This window comes from Sinocyclocheilus grahami, unplaced genomic scaffold (assembly GCF_001515645.1).
Source record: "Sinocyclocheilus grahami isolate Dianchi unplaced genomic scaffold, SAMN03320097.WGS_v1.1 scaffold5.1, whole genome shotgun sequence".
Taxonomy (NCBI): Eukaryota; Metazoa; Chordata; class Actinopteri; order Cypriniformes; family Cyprinidae; genus Sinocyclocheilus; species Sinocyclocheilus grahami.
Genome location: NW_015505184.1, coordinates 1,354,701 through 1,373,540, shown reverse-complemented (window position 1 = coordinate 1,373,540; position 18,840 = coordinate 1,354,701). Strand labels below are relative to the sequence as shown.

The 18,840-nt window shown below is 37.9% G+C and overlaps 2 protein-coding genes across 4 annotated transcripts in view; one reads left to right on the top strand and one right to left on the bottom strand.

The window, feature by feature from the left end:
• The window catches only part of LOC107585852 (plexin domain-containing protein 2), a 4,835-nt gene extending 4,209 nt beyond the window's left edge, over nucleotides 1-626 (top strand). The window contains exon 7 of the mRNA XM_016273017.1: nucleotides 612-626. Coding sequence (XP_016128503.1) covers nucleotides 612-626 — 15 coding nt within the window. The remainder of the gene's footprint in view (nucleotides 1-611) is intronic.
• Nucleotides 627-1,988: 1,362 nt separating this feature from the next.
• myripa (myosin VIIA and Rab interacting protein a) overlaps nucleotides 1,989-18,840 on the bottom strand; it is a 33,499-nt gene continuing 16,647 nt past the window's right edge. The window contains exons 4-16 of one of the 3 annotated variants that reach the window (XM_016270585.1): nucleotides 15,407-15,543; nucleotides 12,780-12,866; nucleotides 12,564-12,661; nucleotides 12,384-12,464; nucleotides 11,479-11,598; nucleotides 11,194-11,365; nucleotides 10,460-11,043; nucleotides 5,311-6,813; nucleotides 5,086-5,145; nucleotides 3,440-3,625; nucleotides 3,186-3,347; nucleotides 2,190-2,267; nucleotides 1,989-2,034 (exon numbers count right to left, since the gene is read on the bottom strand). In XM_016270585.1, coding sequence (XP_016126071.1) covers nucleotides 2,011-2,034; nucleotides 2,190-2,267; nucleotides 3,186-3,347; nucleotides 3,440-3,625; nucleotides 5,086-5,145; nucleotides 5,311-6,813; nucleotides 10,460-11,043; nucleotides 11,194-11,365; nucleotides 11,479-11,598; nucleotides 12,384-12,464; nucleotides 12,564-12,661; nucleotides 12,780-12,866; nucleotides 15,407-15,543 — 3,292 coding nt within the window. In that variant the 3' untranslated portion in view covers nucleotides 1,989-2,010. Of the gene's footprint in view, nucleotides 2,035-2,189; nucleotides 2,268-3,185; nucleotides 3,348-3,439; nucleotides 3,626-5,085; nucleotides 5,146-5,310; nucleotides 6,814-8,829; nucleotides 9,008-10,459; nucleotides 11,044-11,193; nucleotides 11,366-11,478; nucleotides 11,599-12,383; nucleotides 12,465-12,563; nucleotides 12,662-12,779; nucleotides 12,867-15,406; nucleotides 15,544-18,840 lie in introns of all 3 variants that reach the window. The other 2 variants (XM_016270603.1, XM_016270593.1) reach the window with 2 other exon arrangements.

The window sequence follows — 18,840 nt, the reverse complement described above, 5'->3', positions numbered from 1 at the left end:
GATCCTGGGAGAGTAGACTACAATGCTGGCTGTTCTGACTTACAGGCGGTAAGTACGCTTCATATTTAATGAATTTGCCACTGACGATTCAAACGCGACTTTTGGGCAGTGTAGAGTAGTGCTACTTAAACCACATAAACACATTTCATTACACCAAATACACAAATTAACGTTCTTTTTAGCAACATCATATGACCCCTTTAAAATGTACTATAATGCAAAAAATATTATCAGTAAACACTAATGCAATATTTAGGGCTCTTTGGTTTTGTATTATATGACACCATATCATATGACTGCTGCTCAAAATTTAGTTTAGGCAAATTACTAGAACTTTCTGATGTACTGGAAATGGGTTTTGACCTTCAATAGTTTCGATGGTATTCACCTTTAGACTTCCTTTATTTCCTTTTTCCAAAAATGAAATCTCAGCAAACAGAGTCTTGGGTGGAACACATTGGATTTAAACGACTTTATTAAACCCCTAAATCTTGAGTTGACCTACCATCATTCAGGAGAGGGCTGTCTGACGTTTCCAAACCAAAGGGTCAGAGAATCCTCTCAGCTCTATGAGACATGTCACACTCCCCTAATCCACTCATTTCTCACAGGAACCAGTTTCCTAACGGTAAGCCAGTGCTCTCTCTTGCTGCCTTTCAAACGAGCCTCTCACATAAAAATGTTACGCCCCTTACCATACTGTGATGCCGTGTCCCGGCAGGATGAGACAAAAACATTAAAACCCATTAAAAATTAGGCATTTGTTGCATCCAGTGGGGACATAATTATGGATTATAATGACTTGTCTTTAAACATAAAACCATGTCTGCATTTGTGATCGGAGAAATGACAAACAACAAGTGCTACTCTACACTGCTCAAAACTTGCGTTTGAATCGTCAGTGGCAAATCCTTTAAATATGAAAACGTACTTACAGTCTGTGAGTCAGAACAGCCGGCATTGTAGTCTACTCTTCCAGGATCAGGAAACAGTTCTCCATAAAATGCGCTGCACACATCTGAATATTTGGGTTGAAGTGTTCTGGAACAGTGTTGTAAATACAACTTAACCACTGATTTCTAGTCGTGTCCTCTTTTGGAAGGCCAAACAAAGTAGTTTCGCTTTCGCAACGAAACACACAGCATCTTCACAACATGGCGGCTGCAGCAACAATAAAGTTACACCTTCTCTCTTTGCGTGAACATTTGGGCGGCGTTGTGCAAATCTTCCCACATCGTGACATAGACATGTGGGGGCGTGTTTAAATGAGGCGTTTTAGGAGGGCGTGGACGAGTCTCAACTTTTATAAAGAATATCTCTTTGGGTTTGAGACTTTAGTCTTTGCAACTTTAGGGATCTTATCTATTCACGAACAGCTTGTAACACTCCAAAGCGAAAGGAAAACGTGAAATCGCATCATATGACACCTTTAAATAAATTAAATTATAATTAAAATTTTTAATAAAAATCTACCTCAGCGTATGCTCTAAATAGTGAGCCCTTTTACATTAGGCTACTTATAAGGTTACCAAACTGAAATTTAATTACTATTTATTTTTAAATATAATTATCAACACTTAACTTGTATGCATTAAAATGTAAAAATATTAAATTTATATTTGTTGTTGAAATATATTTACACAGTGGCTGTCATAACTGTTTCATAATCAGTGTGCATTGTTGAATTTACTGGTTTACATTCAAATTTTCCTGTAAAAACTCTGTAAATTAGAGTTTTATACTGGAAGGCCAAACAAAGTAGTCCGTAAATGTGTTTACAGTTTTTCTGTATGTTTTACAAAATTATTCTGGCAACCACAGCTGCCAAAATTATTTTGTAAAAACTACAGATTTTTTTTTTACAGTGTAGCTCTTACCTTGTTTTGGAGGTGCTGGCAGTCGCCTCCTCAGTTTCCGAGATGAGCCAATGGTTTGTGTCTAAAACAAAAGTATTATGACAGTTATAGTCATTATAAGTCACATGGGCATGTAGGAATATGTGTAAGAATATTACTTAAAATATGAAGACAACACCTTGGTAAATTGGGTCTGTGGAGTTACATTAAGACCTGCATTTTTCAGAGAAGCAATTCTTGAGGAAATGTCTAAAACCTAGAAAAAAAAGCACAGATCAAAGCAAAAAGATATGAAAATGACTGTTTTTATTGTGAACAGCAATAAGACAACACCTTGGTAAATTGGGTCTGTGGAGTTACATTAAGACCTGCATTTTTCAGAGAAGCAATTCTTGAGGAAATGTCTAAAACCTAGAAAAAAAAGCACAGATCAAAGCAAAAAGATATGTTTTTATTGTGAACAGCAAGGTTTTGCAGAGAGACTGTTATATGAAATGTTATTGGCAGTTTTGGGACACCATGGTTAGTATGTTTGCATAATTCTATACAGTATGTGTAGTATACAGTATATACAGGTCTATATAGTATGTACTGTATATAGGAAATCTACATTATTTGAGTGTTATTCTAATATTATTTTTATATTCTTGTAGTGTTTATCAATATTTTTAGTTAGTTTTATCCTTATATTTTGAGTTTTCATTTCAATTTTAGGTAAAGTTGAGCAATTTTGTTATGTTTGTCATTTATTTAGTGGTTGTTTTTTCTATTTCTATTAAGCTTTAATTTATTTTATTTCAGTTGGTAATTATGGTACTTGTTATTTTATTTCAGTTCTACTGTCCGTTTAAGTTTTTCTAACGCCTATTTCTAATGTCCATTTGTGTTTTTCTTCTATTATTTATATTTCATTTAATTTTAGATTGTTTTAGTAATTTTGTTATGTGCTTTTGTCATTTTTATTAGTTTGTTTATTATTTTTATTTCTCTATTTTCTTTCTTTCTTTCTTTTTATTTTAGCTTTTTTTTCAGTTAGTTTCCAAAACAACATTTCTAATTTCCATTTAAGGTTTTCAGAAATGATTTTAGCAAATGGCTGCAATATAACAAAGAGTGAAAAATTTAAGGGGGTCTGAATACTTTCCGTACCCACTGTATATATATATATTTTTTTTTTTTTCAAATAACGAAAACAATTTAAATAAAGTAAACAAAAACATTTGTTATGTTGCTCATTAATTCAAATGTAACTGCATGAGAGAGCTATGAGATGCTGCAGCTGAGATTCAGAAAAAGAAAGATAGAGCACAGCGTCCAGGCCGAACACACCTGGAGCTCAGACTGCTGCACCTGGGCTGCTGCAGAGGCCACCTGGTCCTCCAGATGAGCGAGCTCTCCTTCAGTGGTGGATCCACTGATGCAGCGCGCACACTCCTCCAGATCCTGCAGTTCAGCCTCAAGCCCGTACACTGTCCCTGCCGCCACATACACCTGCACACAGTGAAATTAATTCGAATAAATTGAGAAGCAGCTCATAAATGCCCAGTGGCATGAGAAATGCTCATCTCAGGAAGAATCCGTACATTCTCCTCCAGTCTGCCGAGCTGCTCGTCCAGTCTTCTGGCCTCGTCAGGGGGAATGATCGAGACGTCACTGTGGTCTGACTGGCATCGTCCATTTCCCATAGATCCGTGAATCAGATCCTCAGTAGCGTTCAGTACTTTTAGCACCTCTGTGGTGATGCCGCGCAGTGATGCTGCTGAGTACTTCTATTCACGGTAAATACACAGAGGAAGGTACTGTAACGTTACACAATAACATTCACATTCATTTAAATGGAAATTAATGGGGCATGGGGCAAGTCTAGTGTGACCACACCTACATTAGCAAAATTATTAATACTGATTTAATGAATACAGTTAACATTTAAATACTTTTTTGGATGGACCAACTGCATGCCATATATTTTATGTAGGCTATACATCTAAAACAGGCTTTAGAATTAATCAATTATTCATGGATGTCCATTACCAACCACATAAGAAGAAAAATAATGCTTTGTTAAATCTTAATTAGTTCATAAAAAGCCACAATTAAAAGATAAAAAGTCAATTATGAGATTTAAAAAATGTGACCCTGGACCACAAAACCAGTCTTAAGTCGCTTGGGTATATTTTTAGCAATAGCCAAAAATACATTGTATGGGTCAAAATTATCGATTTTTCTTTTATGCCAAAAATCATTAGGATATTAAGTAAAGATCATGTTCCATGAAGATATTTTGTGCATTTCTTACTGTAAATATATCAAAACTTAATTTTTGATTAGTATTGCATTGCTAAGAACTTCATTTGGTCAACTTTAAAGGTGATTTTCTCAATATTTAGATTTTTTTGCACCCTCAGATTCCAGATTTTCAAATAGTTGTATCTCGGCCAAATGTTGTCCTATCCTAACAAACCATACATCAATGGATAGTTTATTTATTCAGCTTTCAGATGTTGTATAAATCTCAATTAAAAAAAAAGGACCCTTATGACTGGTTTTGTGGTCCAGGGTCACAAATGTAAAATATCTCATTTTTGACAGATTATGTCATGATTTTAAGTTTTATCTCAATTATGACTTAGTGTGTCATAATTTCTACTTTTTATCTCATAATTATGACAAAAAGCATGACATGTAGAAATTATGACATACTAAGTCATTTTTATCTCATAATCATGACTTAGTATGTCAGAATTTTTAAATTTTATGGAAGCTTTTTTTGTGTGTCTACATTTTGTAGGTTCTAATGCGAGGATCTGCAAGTGAGCTTGCATTGAGCTTGCATTGAAAACAAATGTGCCGTTTGGAGAGGCACTGAGTGGATTTAAACACCTCTGATTGGCCATTGCTTGGGCTCAATGTGTTCAACCAACATATCTATGATGGGTTACAATGCTCAATCCTGTGTGAAGAAAAACAAAAACAAAACAAAAACCCTTTGACCCAACTTGAATAAATCTAAATAGAATATTATAATCCACTTTCTTCATGTGGCAGCCATAATCATAATCATGATTATTTATTGATTAATTGTGTCCTAACAGAATGTAAAATGTGTAAATAATAGTGAGCCTAGTGTCAGATAGCAGATGAAAACATACAGAAAAGAGAACAAGTACAGTAGCCAAATAATGAGTGCAGAAATAAGAGCATACTGTCCATATCAGCATACAATCATCACCTGCTGTAGTATATTGGAGATTAAATGTAGGTTTTTCTCTATGTCCAGCATGTGTGCATCCTAATAAAGATCAAACAGAGGCACAAGACAAAGAAAGAAATAAGAAATATAGAAGAGCTTTAGAGAAATAGGTTAAGCAGATTAAATAAAAGCATGTTAGTTGCAAGCAACTAAGGTTACTTCAGCCTGTAGTGTTTAGTATAGTATACTGTAGTTAGTTGTCACCTTGTAGATCTCCTCCGGTGACAGATACTCCTCCTGACCAGATGGGGCAATGTGTTGAATTGTGGGGTCCCTCTGTTCCTCCCTGTTTTCAGTCAAGTCACCTTGACTATTGCCGTCCTTCTCTTGAACTCTCTCTTCTGATGATTTGCTGCATTGTTTGTCTTCTGTCTCCTCAGTATCTTCAGTGTTGCACTTTAGTGCCACAACTTCATTGATCTTGCCCTCTTCCTTCATTTCTTTTTCCTGCACCACCTTCGATTTTCCACCAACAAAGCATCCCTTAGATATTGTGTTGTCATCCGTTTCCTGTTCAGTTATATTCTCCTCCTCTTCCATCATCTCATGTTTCTCTCCCTCACTTCTCTCTCTGTCTAAAAATACCCCCTCACTAGTGTAAGCTTCTGTGTGTTCTTCCATATCATCCAAAGCCTTCACTACAGTATTGATGATCCTATCAAATTCCATCTTTCCATCTTCACTTATCAATCTACTCAAAGCCAGTTCACAGGATAACACCTCCTGCTCCTCAATGTGATCAACCGTCTCTGTATTCTCAGCTCTGCTCTGCTGACCTTTAACTGCGCATCCACTATCTTTTATTTCTGCATTTTTCTCTTCAGTCTGAACTTCTCCCTTGTTCTTTGTCTCTTCAGTTCTCTCTCTAACTATCTCATTTTGTGCATCTGTCTCATCAAGTGTCTGTTTTTGGCTCACAGAGCTAATTTCTTCTGACATTTGGGTCTCACCCGTGTCATTTTGCTCACTAATGCCCTGCTTTGCCACAGTGTCCTTTTGCCTTTTCTCTGATCTTTCTTCTTCTGCTTTTTCAACCATCTCTACATAGTTTTGGGTTTTCTTGTCATATTGCATCACTTTGTTTCCATCTGTCCTGTCATCTACCCCCAGCACCTCAGTTCTTATTGACTGATTTATACCCTTGGTTTCAGTTTGATACTCACACCTGTCCAGTTGATCTTCAGTGGAAGAGAGTAGTGTCTCACTGACCTGACTGGTCAACTCTCTCAGTTTGGAACTCAGATCATCTTCTTTCAACATCTCAGTTGATCTCACTTGATTTGTGGATTCAATTCCATCTGATCTTACTTTTGAATCAGCCTCAATCGTCAATGCAGCATCTCCCACTTTTTCTTTTGTTTCACTTTCTTCATTCCCCATTTGATACTCCAACCTGTCCAGTTCATCCTCAGTGGAAGAAAGTTGTGTTTCTCTGACTTGACTAGTCAGTTCTTTCAGTTTGGTAGTCAACTCCTGATCTAAAGATCCAACTACGCCAAGGGCCCCATGATTGGAATTGCTGGGAGCATTGAGACCAAGTTCAAATGGATCAGGGCTCATGGCTCCAGAGCTCAAGATGTCAGGAGTAGCAGTGTCTGAAGTGTCTGCTTCCAGATCATGATCACATGGTCTTTTTCCATGCAAGTCTGAGTCTTGTTTCACATAGCGTCTCTTCACCAGAGCATCTGAGAGATGGCTACTGGAATCCTGCCAAAAAAGAATCAGAGTCATGAAATGTCAAAAATAAATGAATAAATAATTTTTATATCCACACATTATCGTTCAAAAGTTTTGGGTCAGAAAGTTTTAAATACATTTTTTTTTTTCAGCAAGGATGAATTAAATTGATGAAAAAGACAGCAAAGGTTTTTGCATTGTTAGAAAAAATAGATTTTTAAAATAAATGCTGTTCTTTTAAACTTTCTATTCATCAAAGAATCCCAAATGTTTCAAGGTTTCTGCAAAAATATTAAGCAGTAAAACTGTTTTCAACTGTTTTTATTTTATTTTATTAGAATAATTTCTGAAAGATCATGTTACACTTAAAGGGGTCATATGATGCTGCAAAAAAGAACATTATTTTGTGTATTTGGTGTAATGAAATGTGTTTATGTGGTTTAAAGTAAAAAAAACACATTATTTTCCACATACTGTACATTATTGTTTCTCCTCTATGCCCCGCCTTTTTGAAACCCCCACATACATTTTTACAAAGCTCATCGGTCTGAAAAAGCGAGGTGTGCTGTGATTGGCCAGCTATCCAGTGCGTTATGATTGGCCGAATACCTCAAGCGTGTGACGGAAATGTTACGCCCATCACCGTACTGTTGATGCCGTGTTTTGCCGGCATTGTAGTCTACTCTTCCAGGATCAGGAAACATTCCTCCATAAAATGTGCTGCACACATCTGAATATTTGGGTTAAACTGTTCTGGAACTGTTCTTAACCACTGATTTGTAGTCGTGTCCTTTTTTGGAAGACCAAACAAAGTAGTTTCGCTTTCACAACGAAACACACGGTGGCCTAGCGTGAGCAGAAGCCGTGGCCTAGCGTGAGCAGAGGCGGCGGGCTTGAGAACGGCGCGGCCGGCGGATTCGACGAAGGAGTGGCAACCACATGTGATGACCCCGGACTGGACTCCGCTTCGTCCACAGTGAAAGCAGATCCGGCGATCCACAGCACTAAGTTGATGTATTCCCTCAGCAACCAGCACAGATCAGCTCTAGGCATGACGAAGCGGATATCGTCCTCTTTTGGAAGACCAAATACAGTAGTTTCGCTTTCACAACGAGAAACACAGCTCTTCATGACATGGCGGCGGCAACAATACTACAGCGAGAATAAAAGTTACGCCTTCTTTCTTTGCGTGAACATTTGGGCGGCGTTATGCAAATCTTCCCACATAGTGACATAGACGTGGGGGCGTGTTAGAACGAGGCATTTTAGGTAGGCGTGATTAATTCTTAACTTTTATAAAGAATATCTCTTTGGATTTGAGACTTTTGTCTTTGCAACTTTACAGATCTTCTTTATGCACTAAGAGCTTGTAGCACTCCAAAGAGAAAGGAAAAATTTTAATCGCATCATATGACCCCTTTAAGACTGTGGCTGGTAAAATTCAGATTTGCCATCACAGGTATAAATTGCACTTTCCAATATACTTTAAATTGCATTAACATTTCACAATGTTACTGTTTTTACTATATTTTTGGTAAGCATTAGAGACTTCTTCCAAAAAAAAACAACTTACCCCAAACTTTTGAATAGTAGTGTGTATATAGTGTCTATATACTGTATAACATACACAATCTTAATTATTTTTATTAATGATATAAATTTTTGGTCTTTTCATTCTGCTTTCTATAGACTGGTCAGAAATCATGAAATTAACTGCACATTTTTAATATAATAATAGCAAGAAATTCAAAACAAAAATAGTATAAAATAATAAAATAAAATAACACAAATACTTTGGAACTTAATACAAAATATATTCAGATAATATTTTTCGTTTTGACTTCAGTACCAATTTTTTAATTTTGGAAACAACACAGTATAAATGGGTATTTATATATGGAAATACATAGCTGGCATTATTTTTTAGATATGAAGGGTGCTCACAAGGGGATCATCATATGTGGGTGTAGTTGACATCAAAAGGTTTTAAAACCCCTATTCTAAATCAAAGCCAAGACATGTTGTATAACAAACAGTCATTCTTACTGGGACATCCGAAGACAATACCAACTGTCCTTTCCACTCTGCCTCCTCTCTCTTATTTTTCCTTCTTCGCCGTGACCTCTTGACCCTGCTTTCCTCTAGGCCATCCTCGCTGCTTTCAGCACCTCCTGGATTAAAATTTTTATCCATGATGTTTGGGCGGCGGGTGGATGAGGGTCGCCTGTGTTCTAGTGAATGTTACGTCCCTTACCATATTGTGATGCCTGCAGCAACCACATGTGACGACCCCGGGCTGGACTCTGCTTCGTCCACGGTGAAAGCCGATCCGGCGATACACAGCGCGAAGTTGAAGTATTTCTTCAGCGACCAGCACGGATCAGCTCTAGGCATGACGAAGTGGATATCGTCCTCTTTTGGAAGACCAAACAAAGTAGTTTCGCTTTCACAACGAAACACACGGTGGCCTAGCGTGAGCAGAAGCCGTGGCCTAGCGTGAGCAGAGGCGGCGGGCTTGAGAACGGCGCGGCCGGCGGATTCGACGAAGGAGTGGCAACCACATGTGATGACCCCGGACTGGACTCCGCTTCATCCACAGTGAAAGCAGATCCGGCGATCCACAGCACTAAGTTGATGTATTCCCTCAGCAACCAGCACAGATCAGCTCTAGGCATGACGAAGCGGATATCGTCCTCTTTTGGAAGACCAAATACAGTAGTTTCGCTTTCACAACGAGAAACACAGCTCTTCATGACATGGCGGCGGCAACAATACTACAGCGAGAATAAAAGTTACGCCTTCTTTCTTTGCGTGAACATTTGGGCGGCGTTATGCAAATCTTCCCACATAGTGACATAGACATGTGGGGGCGTGTTAGAATGAGGCATTTTAGGTAGGCGTGGTTAATTCTTAACTTTTATAAAGAATATCTCTTTGGATTTGAGACTTTTGTCTTTGCAACTTTACAGATCTTCTTTATGCACTAAGAGCTTGTAGCACTCCAAAGAGAAAGGAAAAATTTTAATCGCATCATATGACCCCTTTAAGACTGTGGCTGGTAAAATTCAGATTTGCCATCACAGGTATAAATTGCACTTTCCAATATACTTTAAATTGCATTAACATTTCACAATGTTACTGTTTTTACTATATTTTTGGTAAGCATTAGAGACTTCTTCCAAAAAAAAACAACTTACCCCAAACTTTTGAATAGTAGTGTGTATATAGTGTCTATATACTGTATAACATACACAATCTTAATTATTTTTATTTTAATTAATGATATAAATTTTTGGTCTTTTCATTCTGCTTTCTATAGACTGGTCAGAAATCATGAAATTAACTGCACATTTTTAATATAATAATAGCAAGAAATTCAAAACAAAAATAGTATAAAATAATAAAATAAAATAACACAAATACTTTGGAACTTAATACAAAATATATTCAGATAATATTTTTCGTTTTGACTTCAGTACCAATTTTTTAATTTTGGAAACAACACAGTATAAATGGGTATTTATATATGGAAATACATAGCTGGCATTATTTTTTAGATATGAAGGGTGCTCACAAGGGGATCATCATATGTGGGTGTAGTTGACATCAAAAGGTTTTAAAACCCCTATTCTAAATCAAAGCCAAGACATGTTGTATAACAAACAGTCATTCTTACTGGGACATCCGAAGACAATACCAACTGTCCTTTCCACTCTGCCTCCTCTCTCTTATTTTTCCTTCTTCGCCGTGACCTCTTGACCCTGCTTTCCTCTAGGCCATCCTCGCTGCTTTCAGCACCTCCTGGATTAAAATTTTTATCCATGATGTTTGGGCGGCGGGTGGATGAGGGTCGCCTGTGTTCTAGTGGCACTTTTCTTTTCAAGAAGGGCAGCAGAGTTTTCTGGGACTGGTGTAGTGGCCCATCTTGTCCTGCGGAGTCCTCAGTGTCAGCATTCAAGGTGTGTGCAGTGAGATGTTGTGCTTGTGCGTTCAAAGGCAAGGTTGGTTGACGGCTGTAGGACTCTGGGTAACTCAACTGCTTATTGGCAGACATTTTACGCCGAAGCTCTTCCAGTGCAGCGCCCCAGACCCCATTAGTTTCAGGCTCTGTTTCTGAGCCCATCTCATCGTAAGCTGACACCACGCCAGACTCTCTTTCCAAGACGCTGTAGACCAGACTTTTGCGCTTAGTTAAAAGGCCTGGTCGAGAGAGCAGGTTGCTCTGATAAGCAATCCAGTTACCATCAGGACTCTGTAACACTGAAGACATACACACAGCATTTAGACATGTATATAAATGAAGAGGGTCAACGGTTTAAAAGTTCAAAATCATTTAAAATCTCTGTCATAAACAAGAAGAGTTGATTAACTATAGTTAAGAATCATATGGATTTAAGTCAAGGATCTAACTAGAATTGTCCAATCGGTCGACACTCCTCCAGCTAGGCATGGCCTGGATAGGCATTGGCTCTTCTTTCTTCATTTCCAGAGTATGACTTTTAGAGGATGAAAGTCTTGACCCAATGTTAGCATGCTGGTCTGTTTTCTCATCAGTCAAGAGACAGAAAGCTGAGCGAGACCTCTAAGGGAGAGGAAACATTTCATTCAAAACATCGAAGCAAAAGAACCAATCCAAAAGCATGGCCAAATTGCAGGTAATTTAGTCTTTAAAAGAAATAAAAAAAGTCACTGTACCCAAAGAGAAGCATCAAAGGCACTCTGGGTTTGATCAGTAGAGATTCCCTCACTGTTCTGGTTCAGATTACATCCAGACTTCATCTCAGACTGAGACAGATCCCTTTTCCGGCAGACAATCTGACATTTAAATATTCCAATATAATAAGTTTATGCAAACAGTGTCAAAATTGAAAAATAATAATATGATAATTGAAAAATAGCATATAATAATTTTAAATGTAATATTATATCAACACGTATATTCCTATTCAACATACAATTCTGCATTGTCTTTTTGATGTCAAATCAAGAGTGTGAATATATACAGATAGGCAGACCTTGATACATTCTGGTTAATGGATAATCTCAAATTGTACATTTTAAAAGCATTAAAATAAATAAATAAAAATATGTATTACATAATTATGCCTTTGAGTTCTAAACAGTAATGTGTAAAATACGTGTAAAATAATGGGTAAAATATGCTTACCAAGATTGCATTTATTTGATAAAAATACAGTAAAACTGTATTATAGTTTAAAATATCTGATTTCGGTTTTAATATATTTTAAAATGTAATTTATTCCTGTTATGGCAAAGCTGAATTTTCAGCAACTATTACCTTTAGTCTTCCTTCAGAAATCATTTTCATATGCTGATTTGGTGCTCAAGAAACATTTCTCATTATACAATATTTGTGCTGTTTAATATTTTTGTGGAAACCTTGACACTTTTTTAGGATTTTAGATGAGAAGAAGGTTCAAAAGAACAGCATTTATTTGAAATAATAATCTTTTGTAACATTACAAATGTCTTTGCAGTCACTTTTGATCAATTTCATGGGTCCTTGCTGAATACACTGAATTCTACACAATGTAAAACTCTACATTCATGAAAGGTCACTGCTGTCATGTGTTACTCACTTTCTGTACTATAGTTTTGGCCAATTCCTCTATCAGCTCTTCTCTGTTCTCTCGCAAATAATGAGCTTCGTTCTGCTTCTCCTACAAAAGCAAATGTCAAATAGCTGCCATGTCACACTTGTCAAGTTACTGAATAGCAATGAATGAACAATCTTGTATCTTTTAATGGGAAAGTCTTACTTGACTGTCAGTCTGGCTCTCAGCCTTAGCAATGGCCTCATCTATGGCCTCTTCTGCCACCCGCCGTGCCACATTTATAGTCTCAGCCATGCTGTGCTCTGGAGAGACATAATAATTAAAGTGTTTTCAAATGCCCCTGTATGAAACTAATGGAATCAAAACTACTGATATACAGTAACAAACCATAGATATCTAAATAATGATTTGATCACAAACCTTCACTTTGCCTGTAGAATGTGGAGTCGCTCTCATACATACTACTCTCATAGCAGCCGCTCTCCTCATAAGTGCTGCCCTCTGTTGCTGCAAAAATGTTACAGCTCATTTCATCAAAAAAACTTTATAACCTTTCATAATCTATCCATTTTCAGTCGCAGAGAATGTATAACTTTAGAAAGTGTTGCATGCTATGAAGAAATACTTAATGCCTCGATTTCTGAGGGCATCAACCTTTATAAAAAAGAACATCCACATAATACAATTTCAAAGTTTCATATCTAATAGTCTTTTTTCTGTTATTAAAATAAAATCGTCAAGAGTGATAAGGTAGGACGAGAGTGGAATAAAGAGCTTGGCTCAATATTAAATAAAAAAATAATAAGTACAACCGTATACATTAAACATTTCTTTTGTTGTTAGTGTTATTGACAAACTGTTCCTGTGATAAATTGAGCGATTCAACAGCACTTCCAGTTCAGACACATGATTTAATAGCAGTGTCGACGGGTTTCTCTCATTGACAGACACTGTCTCAGTCTCAGAGAGCTGTTGGATGACAAAGCATTTGTTGGGTAAATACTGACATATCAATATGGCCTCAGCTCTACATAGAGCCATTTAAAGTGCTCCCCTCAAGCCGGTAAATGTCAAACTACCTCTGAAGTCACCGGCTACCACTCTATGAAAACACCTGCCCTTTTCCTTCAAGCCAGTGTTTACGCCTACATTCTGCTGAGGAGAGCAGATCAAAGTAATGTTATGAATCTAGCTTTTTCTATAAGATAAGCTGAAGACTGATGTTGCGGCTTAAAAACCTATCCTATAATGCTATAAGCTTATCGCTCCATTCTTAGAACTTGTCTGACGTTACACTCAGACAGATTATCTCCTAGCTTTTCTCTGCATCAAATTTTCAAAAGCTTGACCACATAGTGCATTGAGTTTTGTGGTCAAAGCTCTTTATTTTTCATGGTCACTGTAATGGTTTTACTCTCCTCCACAGAGAGCTATTGTTCCTCACAGGTTACAGGGGTCTGCTGAGGTGACAAACATCCACATTTATGGTCATCCATTGTTAATGTGGCATTGGCCATGCTCTAAACTGCATTCCTCTTCATGGAGAAGACATTCTCTGCTCACATACCTCAGCAAAACTGAAATGGAGGCTGGGCACAGATCATAACTCATTTAGGGTTGTGCCCACAAACACAAGCAAACAAGCTTCAAGCTGATGTGCAAGAGAAAAATAATCTTTTACAGATTATTTTACACATCCAAACAAGGGTGCAGTAAAAATAATGTTAACTAGCAGCATATTTTTGGCTATTACTTTCTGGCTGTACTTTAACAGTAGTTTTTTTGTTGTTGTTGTAAAAACGACAACTGTTTACTGTGATTTTCCGGTGAATTTAACTTATGTATTGGTTTTGAGGTGTTTTTTTCCCCGTTTTTTCTTCCTTTGTAAATGTGTATTTATTTTTGTATGTTTCGTTTATTTGCCTAAATATGGATGCTCTAAGTTAGGTAGCTTATGTTGTCTTCTTTATGCGCGCTAAAGGAGGACAGGTAGCTCCTAACTATTTTCTATTCGCTGGAGTTCACGCTGGTGAATGGAAGGTGTAACAAGGAGCATATTGTTGTTCTTTATTTATATGATTTGTTAGTGTACAAGTGAATATGAATTATGGTTTTTAATTTTATGTTGTTCTAAATGCGATGTGAATCATCTAATTTAGGTAGTTAAGTTATTGAAGTGTATTTGTGTGTGGGTGACCCCTTTGTCATTTGTTAATGGTACGGTCCCGGTAATATAAGGGCTGGGTTTTGTTTGTTAAGAGAGTTTTTTGGGAGAGGGATCCCAACTGTTAACATCTGAGCCCTGGAACTAAATTTTTTTCCCTTTTTTTTTATTTGTGACGTTTTCTTTATTTTTTCTATGTATGACCAAGTGTGTTTAAAAAAAATGGGAAACCTATAAAGAATGGAATTTTTTTGCAAATCATGCTTCCTGCATTTATTGGATGAATCCTGACATTATTACATTTTCAATTTCTGATTAATATCTTTCTGTACACCAGAAAACGATAATATTCTGTCTTTTTTTATTTAGGCTATAGTGAATAAAACATTTACCTGTTAATGTAATAAGTAATTATTGTATAGAATTATGTGTATATGCTTGATTTTGATTCGCTATTTAAATGTTAGGAATACAAGAGGGAATGGATCTATCAGGTCATAATCAAAGTACACAGTGACCCTTCCTCCATAAACATGAATAATTCTCATAAATCCTGCTGCTGTTAAATTGGATACAGAGGAGGCAAGTCAGACTAGAGGAGCCCTGTCTGCTTTTTTCTTAACCCTCATGAATTAGTGCTAAATACATGTGTGCACATGCAACCATAAGCTGTGAAAAAGACAGAGCTAGGGCTTGAAGGACAATCTAAGATTGACATATCCACTGAATGCAGATGTCATTTGAAATGCAGCAACTCCTACAAACATGCAACATGCAAACCAGCTCTTTTACCTCCAAAATATATACATTATAAAATGTCATAGTGTGAAAAAATCCTTTATTTTCAAGGAAGGTCATACATAACAGTCCAGATGGCAAGTACCTGTAAGCTCTCCTAGCACTCCACGCTCGGCCGCATGCCTCCTGTAGAGGTTCTTTAACACTTTGGCACTGCCAGACCTTTTAAAACGCCTTCTCACATTATTGTAGAACCATTCCAGTGACTCGGTCTTCAGTAGTCTGGAAATACATGAACAAGGCCACATTATAATGCTTATTTAAGAGCATTCCTGAGTTTCTGTTTACGCTACACTGATTAAAACCTTGACAATGTAAATGCAGAACATATGATAATGAAGACTATGACATTTGTCCTATAATCATAGACACAAGTACCTATAATCAAGCACACACACAAAAATACAAAGAAAGGTCACTACATATACAGCCAAAGGCACTTTTGAGCATGCTCAATATCAGAGATTCTAATATTTAGATTCTCACAGCTAAAGAGACAAATAGCTCGATGTTGCCATTGCCAATGATAGCATAAGTCCAATAGCTAGAATTAAAATGAGTTTTTTCAGAGGAATTGCATGCTGAGAACATATAAGATTAGAAAAAGTAAGAGCTACCTCTATTTATTATGGCGAGCACTAGCAGAGCATTTAGAAGGTGTTTGCATCCGTGTCATCGCTATTTGACACCAGATGACACACACAAGCTATGTGTTGTTTGTTTGGGCGAAGAGCACGCACGCGATGTCCTCGAGGGGGCAATCTGCGTGCATTGCGAGTTTTTTCCAATGAAAAAGCTCCGTTCTCCTTTGTCTCTCTTTTCAAGTAAAGAGGTGCAGCCATCTGCTTCCCACGGTGAGAGCGAAGAAGCTGAGGCTGAGCCTTCTCAATCCTCCTGCCCTGCATATGATGAGCTCTTAGAGGTTATGGATCGCGCCACGGCAAGGCTTATCGAGGCGATGCACGAAAACGGCTATGACAGAATGCCCCCGTAGAAGAGACGCTAGCTAGCTATCTCTCTATGGGTGAGACATCGTCTCTCAAAACTCCCTCCTTGCCATCTGTGCCTCTTCAAGCTACATTTAAATTGAATGGCAGGGCATACGCAGCAGCAGGTCAGGCTGTTGCTTCGCTGCACACGATGGCGGTGCTCCAGGCATACCAGGCTGATCTGCTGAAAGACCTGGATAAAGGCGAGGGCCTTTCTTCTGATGAGATGGCTGAGTTGCGCCGCACCACGGATCTTGCTCTCCGTGCTACTAAGCTAGCTGCCTCTGCCATGGGCAGATCCATGGCGGCGATGGTAGTAACGGAGAGGCAGCTGTGGGTAAACCTGGCAGACATCGGGAAGAAAGAAAGGGGTTTTCTGGGGGGTTTTTTTCCGCTCAGCGGCCTTCAAAACCTTCATTCCACGAAGGTCCAGGTCTGAGCCAGAACGTTCCCCATAGCGACCCCTAGAGGACGCAGTGTCTCGTTCCCTACTCAGGGAACCATGGTTACATAAGTAACCCGAGACGTTTTCTTTGTATACAGTAGGGAATATTGTCAAAAAGAAAATTAAAAATCAGAAGAATCTTTATTCTTATGCTCTAGGGAGTAGGCCAAAATTGCCAGGAATTTTAACATTGAGTAATTATCAATCAATAATTATGTTAGCAACATTATATCAACAACCAAGTTTTAATAATCTGCTAAAGAAATATGCGATGTTGGTAAATACTACAGTGTTGCTTTCATGCTTAAAATAGCATTATGTGTCCTTTTACCATAATATACAGACACTCCCTGAGGGCAAATGATATTTGGAAGGAATTTTACTTTAAGCTGGACTTTAAATGGGAATTACTTTTTTATGCATTTATTTAATTAACTAGACAAGAAGCCACATACAGTATACTGTATACAGATAGCTTAGATACTACATATACCTGTTCTGTCTATAACCATAGCATAAATTTAAATTGCCTGCTTCCATTCAGTAATGATCTAATACACAGATCTTTGCAATGAAAACTGGAATGAGCATCCGTTTTATTACATGAGGACAGAGAAAATACGAGTGGATGTGTATAGTATCAAAATTCAATTCCACTGATGGACGTAATCTCTGTTCAAGTGTGAGTGTGTATGTATAAGATAGGAAAGAGAAGGAATAATCCTGCTATAAATAAATAAATAAATACAGTGATGTTTTGCACAGAAATGCAGGACTTCTGTAGGACATATTAACCTTCCATGCACAGTGTGTGAAGCGTAAAGCTCTTGGGTTTCATTAGCACTACAGATTCACATCACATCTGTAGAAAACCATAATAAGACAGAAAGTCACCCAAATTGTAACTCTGCCTTCACTAGTTAGCAAAATCAAATTGGTTAAACCTAAATTGAAAGTTTTATGTTTGCAGGCCAGTATTTATCCATTAGTGTGTATGTAAGAAGTGCAAAAATATTTTCTGTCTTGGTTCAGTAGGATTCTGACCTACAGCACTCTGTGACATTTACAAAGGCATTTGAACGCAAGTCATGTCATGCTCTATACTTGTATATTACATAATAATTCTGATGACTGTCTTAAGTGTTAAGTGTTATTTGAAACCTCAACAAGAATACTCTGTTATAAACAGTTATTGCACTCTTTCATTATACCATGAGTGTAAACAAACCCACAGACATACAGACGCTCACTAACGCTCAAATGACTACTAAGGTGCTTTGAAATATACGTGAGACACAACTCGTATGAACATAAATACAAGCAACTTTTCAGAGTCAATTTACAGAACTAGACCTGAAATTAACAGTTTTTTAAAATTGTAAATAAATGTTAAAAAAAATTCTCAGGTTACTTATGTAACCATGGTTCCCTGAGTAGGGAACAAGACACTGCGTCCTCTAGGGGTCGCTATGGGGAACGCCTCGTCGTGAGCCGTGTCTGAAGCATACATTGAAAAAACACCAACTCGTTGGCCTAGAGGACGCAGTGTCTCGTTCCCTACTCAGGGAACCATGGTTACATAAGTAACCTGAGACATTCCCTTTCATGGGGACTTCGAACCGCGTCCTCTAGGGGTCGCTATGGGGAACGGTATACCCACGTCACCATGCTGAGGGGAGTGCATGCCAGAACCATGGCGAGCACTAAGTACCAACTCTACCATATTGCTATGGGAGTTGCCCTTGGGACGTTAGACGGCTGTCAGTGACGTTATTCCCTACGGCCAAAGGCCTAGGCTACATACCCCAAAATACTTACCTGTTAGGGCCAGACTCTATGTGCTGAAGGAACTGTCTCAACAGACCCCTAGTAGCAACACCCTGTTAAAGTAGGTATCCAGAGGATACATAGGAGGAGTGGTGCCCAAGGCGGAACCGGGGTTTTAAACCAGTCAGAAAGAGCACGAAGCTGTTGTGCGTAGCTCTTACCGTACAGGATTTTAGAAAGTGGGCAAAGCATAAGGTGCACACTTACCACTTATGTGGATTTTAGAAAGTGAGCAAAGCATAACGTGCACACTTACCA